Source organism: Stegodyphus dumicola, chromosome 3 (genome assembly GCF_044657685.1).
Source record: "Stegodyphus dumicola isolate Sdum_Otavi_A_Nest chromosome 3, ASM4465768v1".
NCBI classification, from domain to species: domain Eukaryota; kingdom Metazoa; phylum Arthropoda; class Arachnida; order Araneae; family Eresidae; genus Stegodyphus; species Stegodyphus dumicola.
This window is the reverse complement of record NC_140770.1, coordinates 212,497,604-212,512,690: the sequence shown is the minus strand read 5'-3', so window position 1 is coordinate 212,512,690 and position 15,087 is coordinate 212,497,604. Positions and strand designations below refer to the sequence as shown.

The window sequence follows — 15,087 nt, the reverse complement described above, 5'->3', positions numbered from 1 at the left end:
TTTTTATTTTTTTTACTTGCATATAAATAGCAAATAAGTCTTAGTATTGGGAAGAGATGTATAAACAGTGGTATCAGGTTTAATTTGATGCCTATCTGAGATTGTGTTGCAATGTGCCCATTTTTCTTAATATTTATATTAAATCAGCTACATTAAGTTTCAATTAAGTATGTTTTATCATAGTTTTAAATGCATATAAAATAATTTTTACTTCTTGCATACATTGTGCATAATAATGAATAGTATATATATATTTTCTGAGAGTAGAAGGTGCTTTTTTAAAATTTGTATTTAAATTTTAATTTTGATCTGCCCCCCCCCCTTCTAAACTTTAAAAAGATTTTTGAAATTTGTAATGAAAGTTTCTGTTTTTTTCTTTTTTAATTCTTCAGTGAAGCACTTTGAAGTAATTTTTAAAAAGGTGATATTAAATATGAAATTTTATTTTTATTGAATAGGTAATTATGTTTTGTATTGTTTGAGAACAGTTTTTTGAGCATAAATCAAAAATATCTTTTATTAATCACAATATATTTATCTTTTTAAATAACATTAAATTATTTATTTATTTTTGTACATATGAGTTCAAATAATATATTTCCATACAACATAAAGTATTTTGGATATATAATGTGGATAGGTTGGTCTATTCAGAAAGCAACTTCCATTTTGTTGTTAAAAGTGGACAAGAAAGGTAGATAAATTTTTTATTATGCAAGCAACAGGCCTTAACTTCTGAACCTTGTGAACTGAAGCAGTTCTCATAATATGATGTGATATTTCTTTTTGTTTTTGAAAGTTTCTGCTGGGGTGTGAAAACAAACACTTGGCACAATCCATCAGTCCTATCTATATTGAAGCATTGCATTATCAACTTGATTTTCAGTTGCTAAATGGAAGGAATATATGGAAATTTCTAGAATAAGATTAATTCTCAATGTCATAATCAGCCTCATTATATATTTAAAAAATAGAGTAGCATGTGATGTGTCACTTCATAGATTTATTGATAAGTCTGCAGATGTCCTTCTAACTAATGTATATTCATTTTACATACACTCACAATTATTTCACCTTAGAAAGTGCTTCATGAATGTATCTCTCTGAGCACTTGAGGGCAGATAACTTTTATATATTTTGCAATATTCATATAACCAAACCAATTATTTTACATTTAGATACGGCTTAACTTATTAAGATTAAAAGCACCAAAAACATATGTAAGGCCATCAGGAAACGTGAACAGAAAATAAATAAATAAATAATATAATAAATAATTATTAATTAAAATAAAGATTGATTGATAGAATATGTGTACTGCCACACTATTAAGGGCAAAACATGGCCTGTTAAACTGCTAGGCGGGAATCGGACAAAAAAACCACCTTAGAGAGCTAAAAGACATTTATGTGCAGCTGCCTAATCCCACACTAACTAGACAATAGACTTCAAAAATTCCTTCTTAACCCACCATTGAACTGGACCCCCGGGCCACCACTCTTGGTTCCAGAACTTATGGAGACTGTGACTATATTAGCGGGAAGGTGAGACTGGTCACTTTGCTACCCATCAGTAATACATGGGTTATCCGTCACTGGAGGAATTACACACTCTGTAAAGAAAACTGTGTGGGCCCAGAAGGATGTGTGAAACTACTAAAATGATTTATATAAAATACTCTAAATGCCCCAAGGCATCCACTAAGGTACTGACACCACCAGCGAAAGGATATATGCCACCAAGACCTGTGGAAAGTTGGGATAAAACTTTTCTCTCACAGGCCATGGGGAACTGATAGGCTCATTCTTTTTATCCCCTGTTGCTGAGAATGCCAGAGTACAGATCCCTGCCAATGCAGTATGCTACTGCCAGGGGTAATTAAAATGAAGTCAAATGTAAAGACATAAACAAAAAAAAATCAAATAATTAAGTTAAATTAATGTTAACAGTTAAATAGTAGTCTCATTTTGTTTGGCGCTCCAGCAGAAATCACAGTTTTATTTAAAAATTTAGTTTTAGGGTCAGGCTTAATTTAGAGATAAATGGAAAATATTTTCTAGTAAATAAAAGAGGATTAAAGAATGGATAATGTGTGGGTTTGCAAACTATTTTTCAGCTGTGTAGTTTCATATTTTACTTGTAAACTAATTTATTTTCAAAAACAGATTTTTAGTAATTAATTAGAAATGTTTTAGATATAGAGTCCAAGAACTTTTGCTCTCCTTTTATTTACATCTTATGCTTATTTAGTATTTGCAATTGCAGATATTTCAGTTACAAGTGTTATAACAATCTCAAAGTTGTTCATTTGAAATTCTATGTTTTGTAAACCTTTATTATGCAAGTTATATCTTGAAATTATTGATTCAGGCTATCTGAATTCTGAAATTTTATATATATATATATATATATATATATTTTTAGAAACATAAGTTATATTATTATTTTTTTTAATTATGTCAAATTTTAATATATTATACAAGAACCATTTTTTGTAGGTTACTGGAAAATTTTTAGATGGCCAAAGTCCGTACACTAGAGGATGTTGTAAAAATATCATGTATAGTTTGTGTAATAGTCCACTTCCTAGGTAAGTGTATGGTGATTCCCCCCCCTACTTTGGCAATGAGTGGCATTTTGAAATAATTAAAATCCATAACTAGTCTACCCCTATAAAACTAAGAGAACTTTTATTTTTATACAAGTAAGCAAAATTATATCATCTAATATTTTCTGAAAAAAATATTATTTTAAAGTTTTATAAATTTACTTCAGTCATTTTCATCTTAATGCATTGTAGCATTTTAAATGTTTTAGGTACAAAAAAGGAAATTCATTTTATACATCTGTAAATCAATATTCTGGCAGAAATTTGACAGAGCAGCCAGCTGTAACAGACAGTGAATCTAAGAGTTCAGAAAAAGTAATGTGCTTTTTCCTTTTCTGCTTCTTAATGTCCCTAAATTGTTCATTTATTGTAAATTTGACCCATTAAAAGTAAAATAATAAAAAAAAAATTTATTCAATTAAAAGATGTTCATTACATTATTTTAGAATACTGAAGTTCTTGGTATTTTTGTTTAACAAAATAAGAATTGAAATAAAACAATAACTAATTTCCTAATTAACATTAGTAAAATTTTAATATTATATATGAAAAACATCTCTGAACATATATATAAAAAAATCATTTAGAAATTGATGATGCTCTGATAATATGATTTCAGAGTAAAGGAGTTTGGTGCATAAAAAATGTCATCAATAATGTTGATTTAATACTTTTTTTTTATTCTTGAGAAACACATTCCTGGAAGAATTGCATGCATTAGATGCACTCGGCATGTTTGTTTTTGATCACATTTGCACATTTTCTAAATCTTTCTAACAATTAATTTTGATAAAGGAGTAAACAGGTGACTGCAAAAAGAGAAATTCTATGTATTTAAGATGAAACCCAGTTCAGAATGATTTACCTTTAATTCAGATTTATTTTGCTTAGTTAATATTAAGTTTCTCCTCCACATTCAAAATTATTATTGGCTGAAGCATTATGTAAGTATCTGCATTATTAGCATTATGTAAGAATCAGTGACATTGAATAATTATGAAATGTGCAACGTATAGATATATTGTAAACAGTTGCTATTTTTAGGATGGAAAGCAAAACTAACCAAATTAAAATGGCAGTTACAGTGCTATTGCTAATTAGTCCCTGAACTCTGAAATTTTGATTAATATATTTTTCATCTTACATATTCCCAAGAGGAATATTAATAAAATAAAGTAATAAAAATGAAGCTGAACTAAAACTAAATTTTTCTGAACCAAATTTTTATGTTGGGTATGTCCCATTCCTGCCCCCACTTTTCTTCTATCTTTAAGTTGATGCCTGCTATTTTCTTAGTGAAATTAATTGTTTAACAGATATAGAAAAGCAACAAATGTGATAAAGAACAGGTGTGCAGATTGTACTTACTGTACTGTAGTTCATGATAAGAATGTCCTGAAGAATAAAAATATATAAAATACTAATAATAAATAATAAAATACTAAATAAATAATATAAAGTACATCTGTTAATATCTTTATAGATCATGTTCTGCCAGTCTGTGAATCATCTTAATGCATTATCAATTTCTAAATCAGTATTTACATATAAATAATATTTTTCCTTGGTACATCGATAGAACTTAGTAAAGAGTTGGCTAGAGAAGATGAAACCAATCACTTTTTAGCAATGACTGAGAAAACTTTGCAGATAATGTCTGTAATGGAATGGCAGTGGTTTATTGCGTAGATGAATAATGGGCTTACAGACAGACAGGGCCAAATTCAACATAATTTTGTTATTGGATAAAGCAGTTGTGAAGACACAGTATGTATTTACTTCATGCATGATTATGGGTGCAATAGCCACATCACAATTTTGTATATGCAGCTTACATTTTTAGGCAATAGAAAAAGAAGTACAGTGAAATGAGAGACATGCCTTATCAAGGCAGCAGCAAGTTAAAAATAGAATTATATTAAGCAATCAGAGAAAGTGTAGTGAAGGATTGATGTCAGTGGCACAGTGTAAATGCATTGAAGAGGGTTGTATTAGGATTAACATTAGAACTTTAAAAGACAATTGCCAATTTATTCCAATTAATTTTATTTAATTTACTAATAACTTTCTGTCATATTTTATTGTATCTTACATATCCCCCCTTCAAAGAGAAATAGACTAGACTGTAAAAAGCATTAGAGCAGTAGCAAAAGGAACAGAAATTTTATACAATATATACCATTTGAATGAGATAGGTAATGAAGGGCTTCAGGCACATAGCCTTGAGCTTTCATGCCTCAATATTGAAGTTGAACTTCACTGTGAGTGCGGTGGAACAATATGACTGATGGTTAAATTCAGATATCTTGCCCACTTCTACCTGTACCTGGTCTCTTCAACTATTCTTTCAATTATGGGATTGATAATAAGACAATTCTATGTATCCAAAATATCCATGAGAGTAGTAGTTGATTCAGTGATGGCCACTGCAGGAAGTTGAATACATATATTTATTGCAAAGTACTCATTCAGTTTTCTTAGATTTTTTTAATTTCAATTTTTTATATTTATGAGTCTATAATTTTGTTTTGTTTTTCTTTATACGAATTATATAAACCTCATAAAAGCTGTCATCATTATCTTCATCTTCTGCACTGCTTGATGCACTTAACTCTAATTCTGAATTGCCTTCTCCTTGATAAACAAGCTTCTTTCCTTCTGTCCCATTTTCATCTAAAACACTACTTTTCATTGTTACTCTCACATACACTCACGTTTGTGAAAATTGCAACACCATGAAGGACTTACGCGAGTGAGCCGAAATTTTCAGGAAATGCAAAGTAGCGCATGATATGCAAATGATTAGAATTGCAAATCCGTAGCGCATGCGTATGCTGAGCAGCGCCCTCTGAACGGCTGATGGATCCGAATAAATAGACGGCTGTAGCGAGGCGTGTATGGTTATCGGTGGTTATCTGCTAGTGGTAAACGTTAACTCAATCTGTACTTATGCCTCGTCGACGAAAGAGAGCGAGATTTGAACAACTTACAGAGTTTGAACGAGGGAGAATCATCGGCCTTCGTGAAGCTGGATTGTCGTATCGTGCAGTAGCCTCTCGTGTGCAGCGTAACAGCAGCACAGTGATGCGCGTTTGGAAGCAGTGGACGGGCGAGTGTCGGAAATCCGGGAGTGGACCCCGAAATGTGACGTCAGCTCGCGATGATAGACACCTGGTCCGCATGGCGCGGACGGACCATACAGCTTCCTCTAGACAATTGGCAGCACTGTGGTCAATAGCTACAGGTGTTTCATTGTGTGCTTCATCAATTCGTAGACGTCTGCTGCAGTGTGGACTGCGCGCACGGACTCCTTTATACAGGATCCCCCTAACGCATGACAATCGCCGCCTGCGGCTACAATGGGCCAATCAGCATAGAGACTGGCGTGCTGATTGGCAGCATGTCGTGTTTTCTGACGAATCCCGCTTTAATTTGTGGTACCATGATGGCCGCATTCGTGTCAGACGCTATGCCGGTGAACGCCACCTTCCGGAGTGCATTATCGAACGCCACAGTGGACGAACATCCGGAGTTATGGTCTGGGGCGCCATAGCATATCATAGACGATCTCAGTTGCTACGAATTGTGGGCAATCTGAACAGCAACCGGTATATCCGTGAAGTTCTACAGCCCGAAGCTGTTCCCTTCCTTCAAAGCTTGCCAGGCGCTGTATTTCAACAGGACAATGCCCGCCCTTATACTGCTCGGATTGTTAAATCCTTCTTTACAGCGCAGCAGGTACAGCTTCTTCCTTGGCCTGCGTGTTCCCCGGATATGTCGCCAATTGAACATGTGTGGGATGTCATTGGTCGGCGTCTTGCTCATGATCCTCGTCCTGTTGCGTCTGCAGACGAACTTTGGGTACGCATACAAACGATATGGAATGCTCTTCCTCAGTCAGACATTCAAACTTTGTTTGACTCCATGCCACGTCGTGTAGCAGCACTTATTGCGGCGCGTGGTGGCCACACAAAATACTGATTCTGATCTCTTGTTCTTGTTTGTTTGCTTTGAACATTTAATCATTTATTTGTACCACTACCACTCAACTGTGTATTAAATTGCATTCAATTATGACGATTCCTTCTTGGTGTTGCAATTTTCACAAACGTGAGTGTATAAACAAGTTTCATATATCATTAACAGTTGTGCATATGTGATAGATACAAGGCCTATATTTTAACATTGGAAATAAGTAGACACAAAAATTATGGCAAATAACAAATGTTTAAAACTAAAACAATAAATATTTCTTATAATAGTAATAATAACATTCTGATCTAACAAGAACTTATCTGAATGATTGTGCATATCTCTAAAATACAAATGCCAAATATTCAGTGTCTTATTAGTGCTTCAAAATTAAGATGATAACTGAAAATACATCAAAGAGAGTGGAGAGGATAGCCAAGACTAGGCATTTATAGTGCCTTCCAGCCTAAAGCTGTAAAACTAAATTCAACTCTAGTGCGTCTCTAATATAATATATGCGTCCCATGAGAAGATTAAACATACTTAACTGAAAAGTTATCTGAAACCCAATTTGTTAATGTTTTAATCAATTTTGAAATCTTTAAGAAATATGTTTAAGTAAAATGGACCTTTTCAGTTCTGAGGCACAAAAGCTTCTGAAAAATGTTCTGTGTATTTTTAAATAATTAAACCCAAGAAATACCACTCAACTAATGAATTCTGCTCTAGTTGCAGGAAATCTAAGGATAAGTTGTACTGTAAAGAAACTATAAGCATAGATTTAAGTGTTTGATCATTTAATGCATGGTTGACTGGCCACGAGTAAACTCATGTCGTCATGCCAAAACATTGCTAACCGGCTGCTAGGAAACTTGTGACATCATGCCAAAATGTACCTAACCAGCCACGAGTATACTATTGATGTCATGCCAAAACATTGCTCACCAGCCATAAGTAAACCTGTGTCTTCATGCCAAAACACTGCTGAACGGTCATAAGTACACTCACCATGTCATGCCCAAACATTGCTGACCAGCCACGAGTAAACTCATGATTAGTACGCCTTTGTTTCATGTCAGCTTCGTTCAATCAGTGCATTCTTGTAGATTATAGTGTAATTGTTGTTCAGCATACCACAAGCTTCTTTAGCTAATATTTAGCCAATAAAAACTCTCAAGTTGTGTCCCTTTTGCTGTAAAAAAGAAATTTTAACCATAATGGAATGCAATGATGAAGAAATGTAATAGAATCTGATAGTGACAATGATTGAAAAGAAGAGTGGATCAAGGATAATATAACACCAACCTCAGAGGATTATTTAGAAGTAACGGCTTTACTTTTTAATAGTTTTTTTAATTCAATTTTTGTGCAGACCAATTTGTACTATTGCCAGATGAAAGAATTCAAAAAAAAAAAAAAAAAAACTGTGAAAATGTTACCATGGTCAGATGTTAAAACTAATGAAATAAAGTTTTCTTGGATTACTGATACTGATGACCAAACTAAAACATCACATTGGAAAGATTATTGGTTAACAGACCCTTTGGTTAAACACCAGTAGCTCTTAAAACTATATCCAGAATGTGATTTGACCAAATTCTTACTTTCTTTTTCTCATTTGAATAACAATACACAAAATACATCTACTGAAGAGACCTTGCAAATTAGACCACTTCTGGATTATATTATTCTGAAATTTCAATCCCTATGCATACCCAAAAAGGAGTTAGCTCTAGATGAAGCAATGGTACTGTACAGTAGATGCCTTAGCTTCAGAACATATAATCTGGCAGAGATAATAAAATGTAGAAATTTAGTTGGAATGCTTTGTGAAAGTCAGAGTGGGTACATATGCAACTTGAAAGTCTATTCGGAACAGGGGGAAAAGTGCAAGAAACCATCTGTCTGTGTTAGAGCCATACCTTGATCATTGGCATCATATATACCAAGGCAATTATTATAACAGCATTTCTACAGCCAAAGTATTACTAAGAAGGAAAAACACTAATCTGTGATACCATATGAGATAACTATGATTTGCCAAAGGTTCTGGTAAGTCCAAAAGTCTATGCAAAAGCGAAAGGAATTTTTTTCTGGAAAGGATATATTTTCATTGTGTGGAGAGATACAGGGCTAGTGCGCATGATAACAGCTATTCATAATTCTGTGAAATCAAGTAGCAAGCAAAAAAGAAATTCTGTGGATGATGTGGTTAAACCTCTGTGCATATTAGAATACAGTTAACACATGAATGGATTCGATCGTGCAGATTAGTATTTGGTGAACAGTAGTATCTTACAAAGTTTTGAAATAGAAAAAAAAAAAAGAAAAAAAAAAGTAGTATTCTTTCTCATAAACTGTACTTGTTAATTTCATTCAAAATTTACTGTTACTATTGGTCAGAAAATATACACAAAAATTTCTACTAGAAGTGGCTAGGAAATTTATAACTGTAGATTCCAATGAATACAGTATAGTACATGATGCTTCCTCTAATATTTCTGCAGCTCCTTACAATGATCCACCCAGCAAACTTTCTGGACAGCTGAGAGACCACATTTTAGAAAAAATAGTCAGTGATAAAAAAAGAAAATTCAATTAGAACATCTAGAGCATGCTAATCAAAAGGAAAACATAGCAAAAAAAAAGGTATATTTGCAAAACCTGTTGTGCAACATTGCACATAGGTGATTGCTTCACTGCTTATCATACCAAAAAATATATTAAGTACAATTCATTTATATATTAAACCATTATAAAAAATTATTTACATTGTTTCACTTCCGCATGCAATTCCCAAATAATAGTCGGTGACATGAGATAACTGAAAAAAAATTCTGGTCAACAGTCTTTTAAAAGTAAGGTTTTCTTAATGGTATAGCAAGTTTAATCTATAAATAAAAGCATTATGACCAAATCGTGCTAAAATCTCAAGCATTTAGCTAATTATATAATCCATTAAAGTTATGCTTTGAGTGGTACAAAGCAAAAGATAGTATTCTAATAACTATATTCTTCATTTTCTATTTCCACAAGACATAACTATGGGCAACTGGCATGAACACATTAAGGCAAAAATGAATAGCTTTTCAAAATCAATTTAAGAATATAGTTTCCTTTATCCTTATTAACTAATTATCTGGTTGTAATGAAAAAAGCATTGTTAATAAAGTTAGGCGGAAAAAAAAACATGAAATCAGTACTTTTAGTGCAGGAGGTAAACACCATCCAAATCTATGATTTTTTTCCAATGTTTTGGTAGTTTTTCAAAACCTTCGGCCCTTGGTAGCCAGAAGCCTGGCCTGTGTTATTGAAGTAAATCCACTTTTCATCACAAGTGACGATCTGGTCCAGAAGTTTGTCCTTGCTTTGATATTTGAGCAAATTAGTGCAAGCCCGAACACGTCTGTCCTTATCTGTTTGAGTCAGCTCATGTGGCACCCAGAGATTGAACTTTTAAGTCAAGTTTAGGCGATGCATAGTACGACTAATGGACATGGCACTAACATCTAGATAATTAGCAAGCTCTTGAGTAGTTGTATACTGATCTTCTTCCACAATTTCTTGCAGGTGGGTCTCATCAACATCAGTAGGCTGGCCAGAGTGCAAGCAAAAGATAGACTCTTCTTGAATGTCATAGTTCTTATTTTTAAACTTTCAGTACCAAACCTTCACACTGTCATATGATACAGCATTAGCACCTAAAGCTGTACACATGATTTGCTGACATTATGTAGATGACTTTTTGCAGCAGAACTGGAAGTAAATGATGGTTCTAATCTGCAGTGTTCTAAAGCAAGTCTGTTTCTTTCAAATGCTGAAAATTGTTTAACAAAATATGATTAAACATGCCAACATGAACTGTTTGCGTAGACAATATTTGTGGTGGCGAGAAACTTTCTTTAAAATCCGATATATAATGTAGGAGGCAGCTTTGGCTTTTGAAGCATTAATTTTATATTAGCTCTTTCAGATGTTGAACATATTAAATAAAATTAGAGCAGTTCTTTGTACAATGGCTAAATAACTGGCAGGTGAAAATACCAAAAGCATGAAACTCTGCTTGCTTCTTGAATTCAGAAGGGAGAAAATTGTGAGAGACAGACTTAACATTTTTTAAAAATTAGTTACATGTATCTTATTAGCTTATTATCACTTGGTCACTTTATTTGTTGATAGATCCACATAGTATTGTTTTATGATTACCAAATATAAAAAAATTATCATTAATACATTGGATAAATGATTTTATAATCGCCCAGACAATATACTGGTTAGGGGTACTACGGTACCAAAGGGCCTGGGTTCGAATCTCGGAGAAGACATGGATGTTTGTAAATGTATAGTCGGTGCATCATGGCAGCATTCTAAACGTGCAGCAAGCCAAAAGTCCTCTCGTGTGGATTCGTGGAAGGGGAGAGGGGTGTCACACCCCTGGCTTCCTCCACAGTGCTCTCCTTCAAAATTGGGGATGGAAAGTAGAGTCTAACTTCTCTTCAGAGTAGGCTCTGATAGCAATTTGTTCCATGCGATATGGACAAGACAACAACAGCAATGATTTTATTCTCACTTCCCACTGGTACATAAGCAGAACTGTATGACGGGCATATAAAATTTTAATTTAATCTTATCTGTATTTAAGGTGTTTAAAAAAGAAGGAGCAGATTTTACTGGCTTGCAAAGTTATTATATTTTTTAATGCATAATTTTCTTTTCAACCATTTGGTATACACCAACTCAGAAATGGTTCATGTTGTAACACATGTAATCTTGAATACCTGGGTCTCCAGATCTAATTCCTTGTGACCTTTTTTCTCTGGAGATTTTAAAAAATATATGCATGAGCTGTCCTTAGTCACTACTTTCTAAAAGCTTCAGTGAAGTATAACACTAGTTCTTTCTATGAGTGATCAAACTAAAACCCATATATCATAGAATTGACTATTGCTTTATGTATTTTGATTGAACTGGGGCACTGTAGTAAAAATTTTACAAACAAGTGAAATCTGTTTTCTTTATTAATATGTTTATTAAAGTGATATTTATTAAATAAAATTATTTTCATTTGTACTAAGGCATTTGAGAATTTGTACTTTGAGGAAAGGAACAAACTAAAGTACAAAAGAATTTGCACTTTAGATTTTGTTAAAGTTTGAACTTCTGAAGTACAAAGGAAATTGTACTTTAGAATTAGTACTGCTTTACTTTATTTGTATGTTTGAGAAATTATTAATCACACCATCTTGTATAATTTTACCTTTCAGTTAATTTTAGCATTTGTGGCTTTCAGTGTTCAAATAGTAAAAGTTTTTTTGTAGTAATCAAGTTAATTATCTGATTTATTTATTTTTTAAATTTCTTACTGATATATTTCAGACTTCGTCAGTACATTTCAAGTTCGTTGATCAAGCAGATTACATGCTGCCTAAACAAAGCAAATCAGATGATTGTGAAGAATCACCTCCTTCATATCTAAACAGAGGACGACTTCACTTAAGTCTTAGTGAATCATTATATGTAAAGCATCCAGATTCTTCTGTTAAAAACAGAGGATCTCGTGCACTTACACCTCCTGTGCCAATTAGATTTGATTGCTCAAGAAGATCTTTACCCCCACATAACAGACTTCATGCTCCTTCTCCTCATTATGTAGTTGCTCAATCAGTTCATGGAACAGTATTTCACACACAGAAAGATGTTTCAAAAGTAGGTGCTTGTACATCTGGTCATTCTTCTAATTCTACACTGTATTACTCACAAAATCAGAATCCAGCACTAATTAAGTATGATTACGGGACTTCTTCCACTGATGGTTGTGGAGCATCTTCAAATTTTTATTCATATCTTTATAAGAGGAAAGATATTATGGCAAAAGAAGAAGGGTTATCTTTTACTTCTCCTGAATCTTCAAGTAGCAGCAAAGCTTTAACATCTGATACTTGTTGTTTAGGTAATCAGACTGTTGATAAATTACAAGAGCTTGCAAATAGGACTATGATCAGTGGCCAGTGTACTGAAGTTTCTGTGCTTGAAGCATTCCCTAAAGGCTGTAGTAGTTTTCATAATAGCCCAAGCAAAGAATGCCATGATGTTCACCAGTTATTGATTGCTCAGACACCACAACAACTTTTTGTTAACAACTGTGTTGACTGCCAGCAGAGTTCTTCAAATCATTCTTGCCAAAGTAGTGTATCTGGTGAATTTGTACGTACACCAGGTAACAGGCCATTATCTTTTGTAAAGGCAATGGAAATGTCTGAAACATTGGAATGGAGTGCAAATAATCTCCAACAATATAAAATTTCTGAAAATGCTTTACATTACAAAATGCCTCATGATATGCCATCTAATTATAAACTGCAGTCTCCAAATTCTAGCACTTTACAAGACAATAAAGGTCAAAAAAAAGAACATGAAATAAGTTATGAAATTTCTGTATAACAAATTTAGTTAGAGTTTCTGTATAACAAATTAGTTAGAGAATTCATACTTTTAATTAAAATTATGGCAAAAATTTTAACATTTTTGCCATAATTTTAATTAAAAGTATGAATTATCTCCTGTGCAGAAGTTTGAGAAGATTTTTATTAATTTTTAGGCTATAAATAATTTGAAATTATTGACAGATTCAAATTGTTCTTATAATTTATCCAATGGTAGCTGATATAAGATGTCTACTATCATAAATAAATAAGCTGTAGGAATTGCAATACAGTTATTAATTTCTTAGGAAATATGTGTTCTTATTAAAAAATTAATTCTAATTAGTGATAGATAGCATAAAGAGATGTTCTTTGATTAATAGTTTTAATTTTTAGCAGTTTGCAATTCTTGTATAATATCAATAATATTTGATATAAGATATTTTAACATTGTAAATGGATTTCATGTAAATTTGATTGCAGATCAAATTTTAGTGCTTGAAGGAATCTGGGAAACATAATTAAATTTACTCATTATAAAGCATTTGGTTAGGAAATTAATATAGTTTATATATTTTTATTTTACAATTTTTTGCTATATGATTTTATTTTTAATCTTTTAGTCTTGAAATATAAACACTAAAATTTTTGTGCCATAAAGTTATTAATGCATTTTTGTTTAAGTAAATTTGATATAATTTATTACATAGGTTTTATGCATAAATATATAAGAAGCAGTTCATGATTTGACAATTTTTTCAAATTGATCTTGTCACGTAGATGAATTTGATTAACATATGTGTATGTGTGTATGTATATATATATTACGCTATATTTTTAGCTAGTTTATTTTATTTTATTTTAAATCAAGAATAGCATATGTAATTGTAAGTAAATGTGCAGTTTAGATTTATTTATTCAATAAAAGCAGCCTCAAGAGAAATTACAAAGTGAAAATACTGAAAATGTAAGCATGGATTAAAAACTCATAGGGTAATGCTATTTATTTGAAAACATGCATAATACAGGATTCCAAATTTTGTGAAATATCAATTGAAATTCTAATAAAAATGTAAACCTAATCTCAGAATTTTAATAGCTTTATCATATGATAAATGAATTGAATCAATAGGTAAGCAATAAAAACAAGAAAATACATTTAATTTGTAATGAAAACGCAGGAATGAATGAATAAGAAATAAAGTAATTTAAAATGCATAAAATGTTTGTGTAATGAAATTTGATTAAATAATGTGCATAATTCCAGTGGATTAAAAAAAATATATGAAATTTTGTTGCAAAAAAAAATAAATTATTGAATTATTTTGTCATTATAGTTCTGTAATACCTGTGAGGGTTCCAACTACTTAGCTAGCTCAGACTCAATAAGGTGTTGTCTGGTCTGTGTAGTGAATTATCACCACCTGAATAATTAATAAGCACTCAAACTGGCAACAGAATTAATACTTTTAAGTTTATTCTACTTTAGTGCATGTGAGTGCTTAAATTATACTAGACAAACTCAATTTTACCAGCAATGTGGAGTTTTGACACAAAAACTTCCTTTCACAACAAGAATCTTTCTATACTTTTCTTTTTTTGGAAAATATTTTACACAATTTTATGTAATATCATTATTATTTATTGTATTTTAAGTATGAGAAATAATGGTTAACTTCTCTGTCTGATTTTGAACTTCTTCCATTCATATCAAATACATGCATACATGCATGTTTGAATATCTAAAGATTTTATGTGATTCCAGTTCAGGTTGTGAAATAAGACTATTTTGCTTATACTGTAACAATGCATTCATAACATATTAAAGTTTCCTAAAATTGCAAGCTATTTCCAGTTTATATGCAAGAATATAAACATCTAACACATTTACAAATTAAATAAAAAAATAAAAGTATTAAATTCAATCAACAAATTAAAGCTAATTTAGCAGAGACTGCAAGATTTCATGACTTATGACAGAATTTCGAACACACACGCTTATCAAACAAGATTTAGAGTCCATCTGACATAATCTCAGCAAAAACAGCCTTAGTGTTTGTTGCCAATAATCTTTCTTTGATAGGC

The 15,087-nt window shown here is 32.1% G+C and overlaps 1 protein-coding gene across 2 annotated transcripts in view; it reads left to right on the top strand.

Annotated features, from left to right (window-relative positions):
• LOC118193612 (uncharacterized) overlaps positions 1-14,846 on the top strand; it is a 70,384-nt gene extending 55,538 nt beyond the window's left edge. For both annotated transcript variants that reach the window (XM_035364719.2, XM_085813839.1), the window contains exons 6-8: positions 2,499-2,590; positions 2,818-2,923; positions 11,957-14,846. In XM_035364719.2, coding sequence (XP_035220610.1) covers positions 2,499-2,590; positions 2,818-2,923; positions 11,957-13,021 — 1,263 coding nt within the window. In that variant the 3' untranslated portion in view covers positions 13,022-14,846. The remainder of the gene's footprint in view (positions 1-2,498; positions 2,591-2,817; positions 2,924-11,956) is intronic.
• Positions 14,847-15,087: the final 241 nt, after the last annotated feature.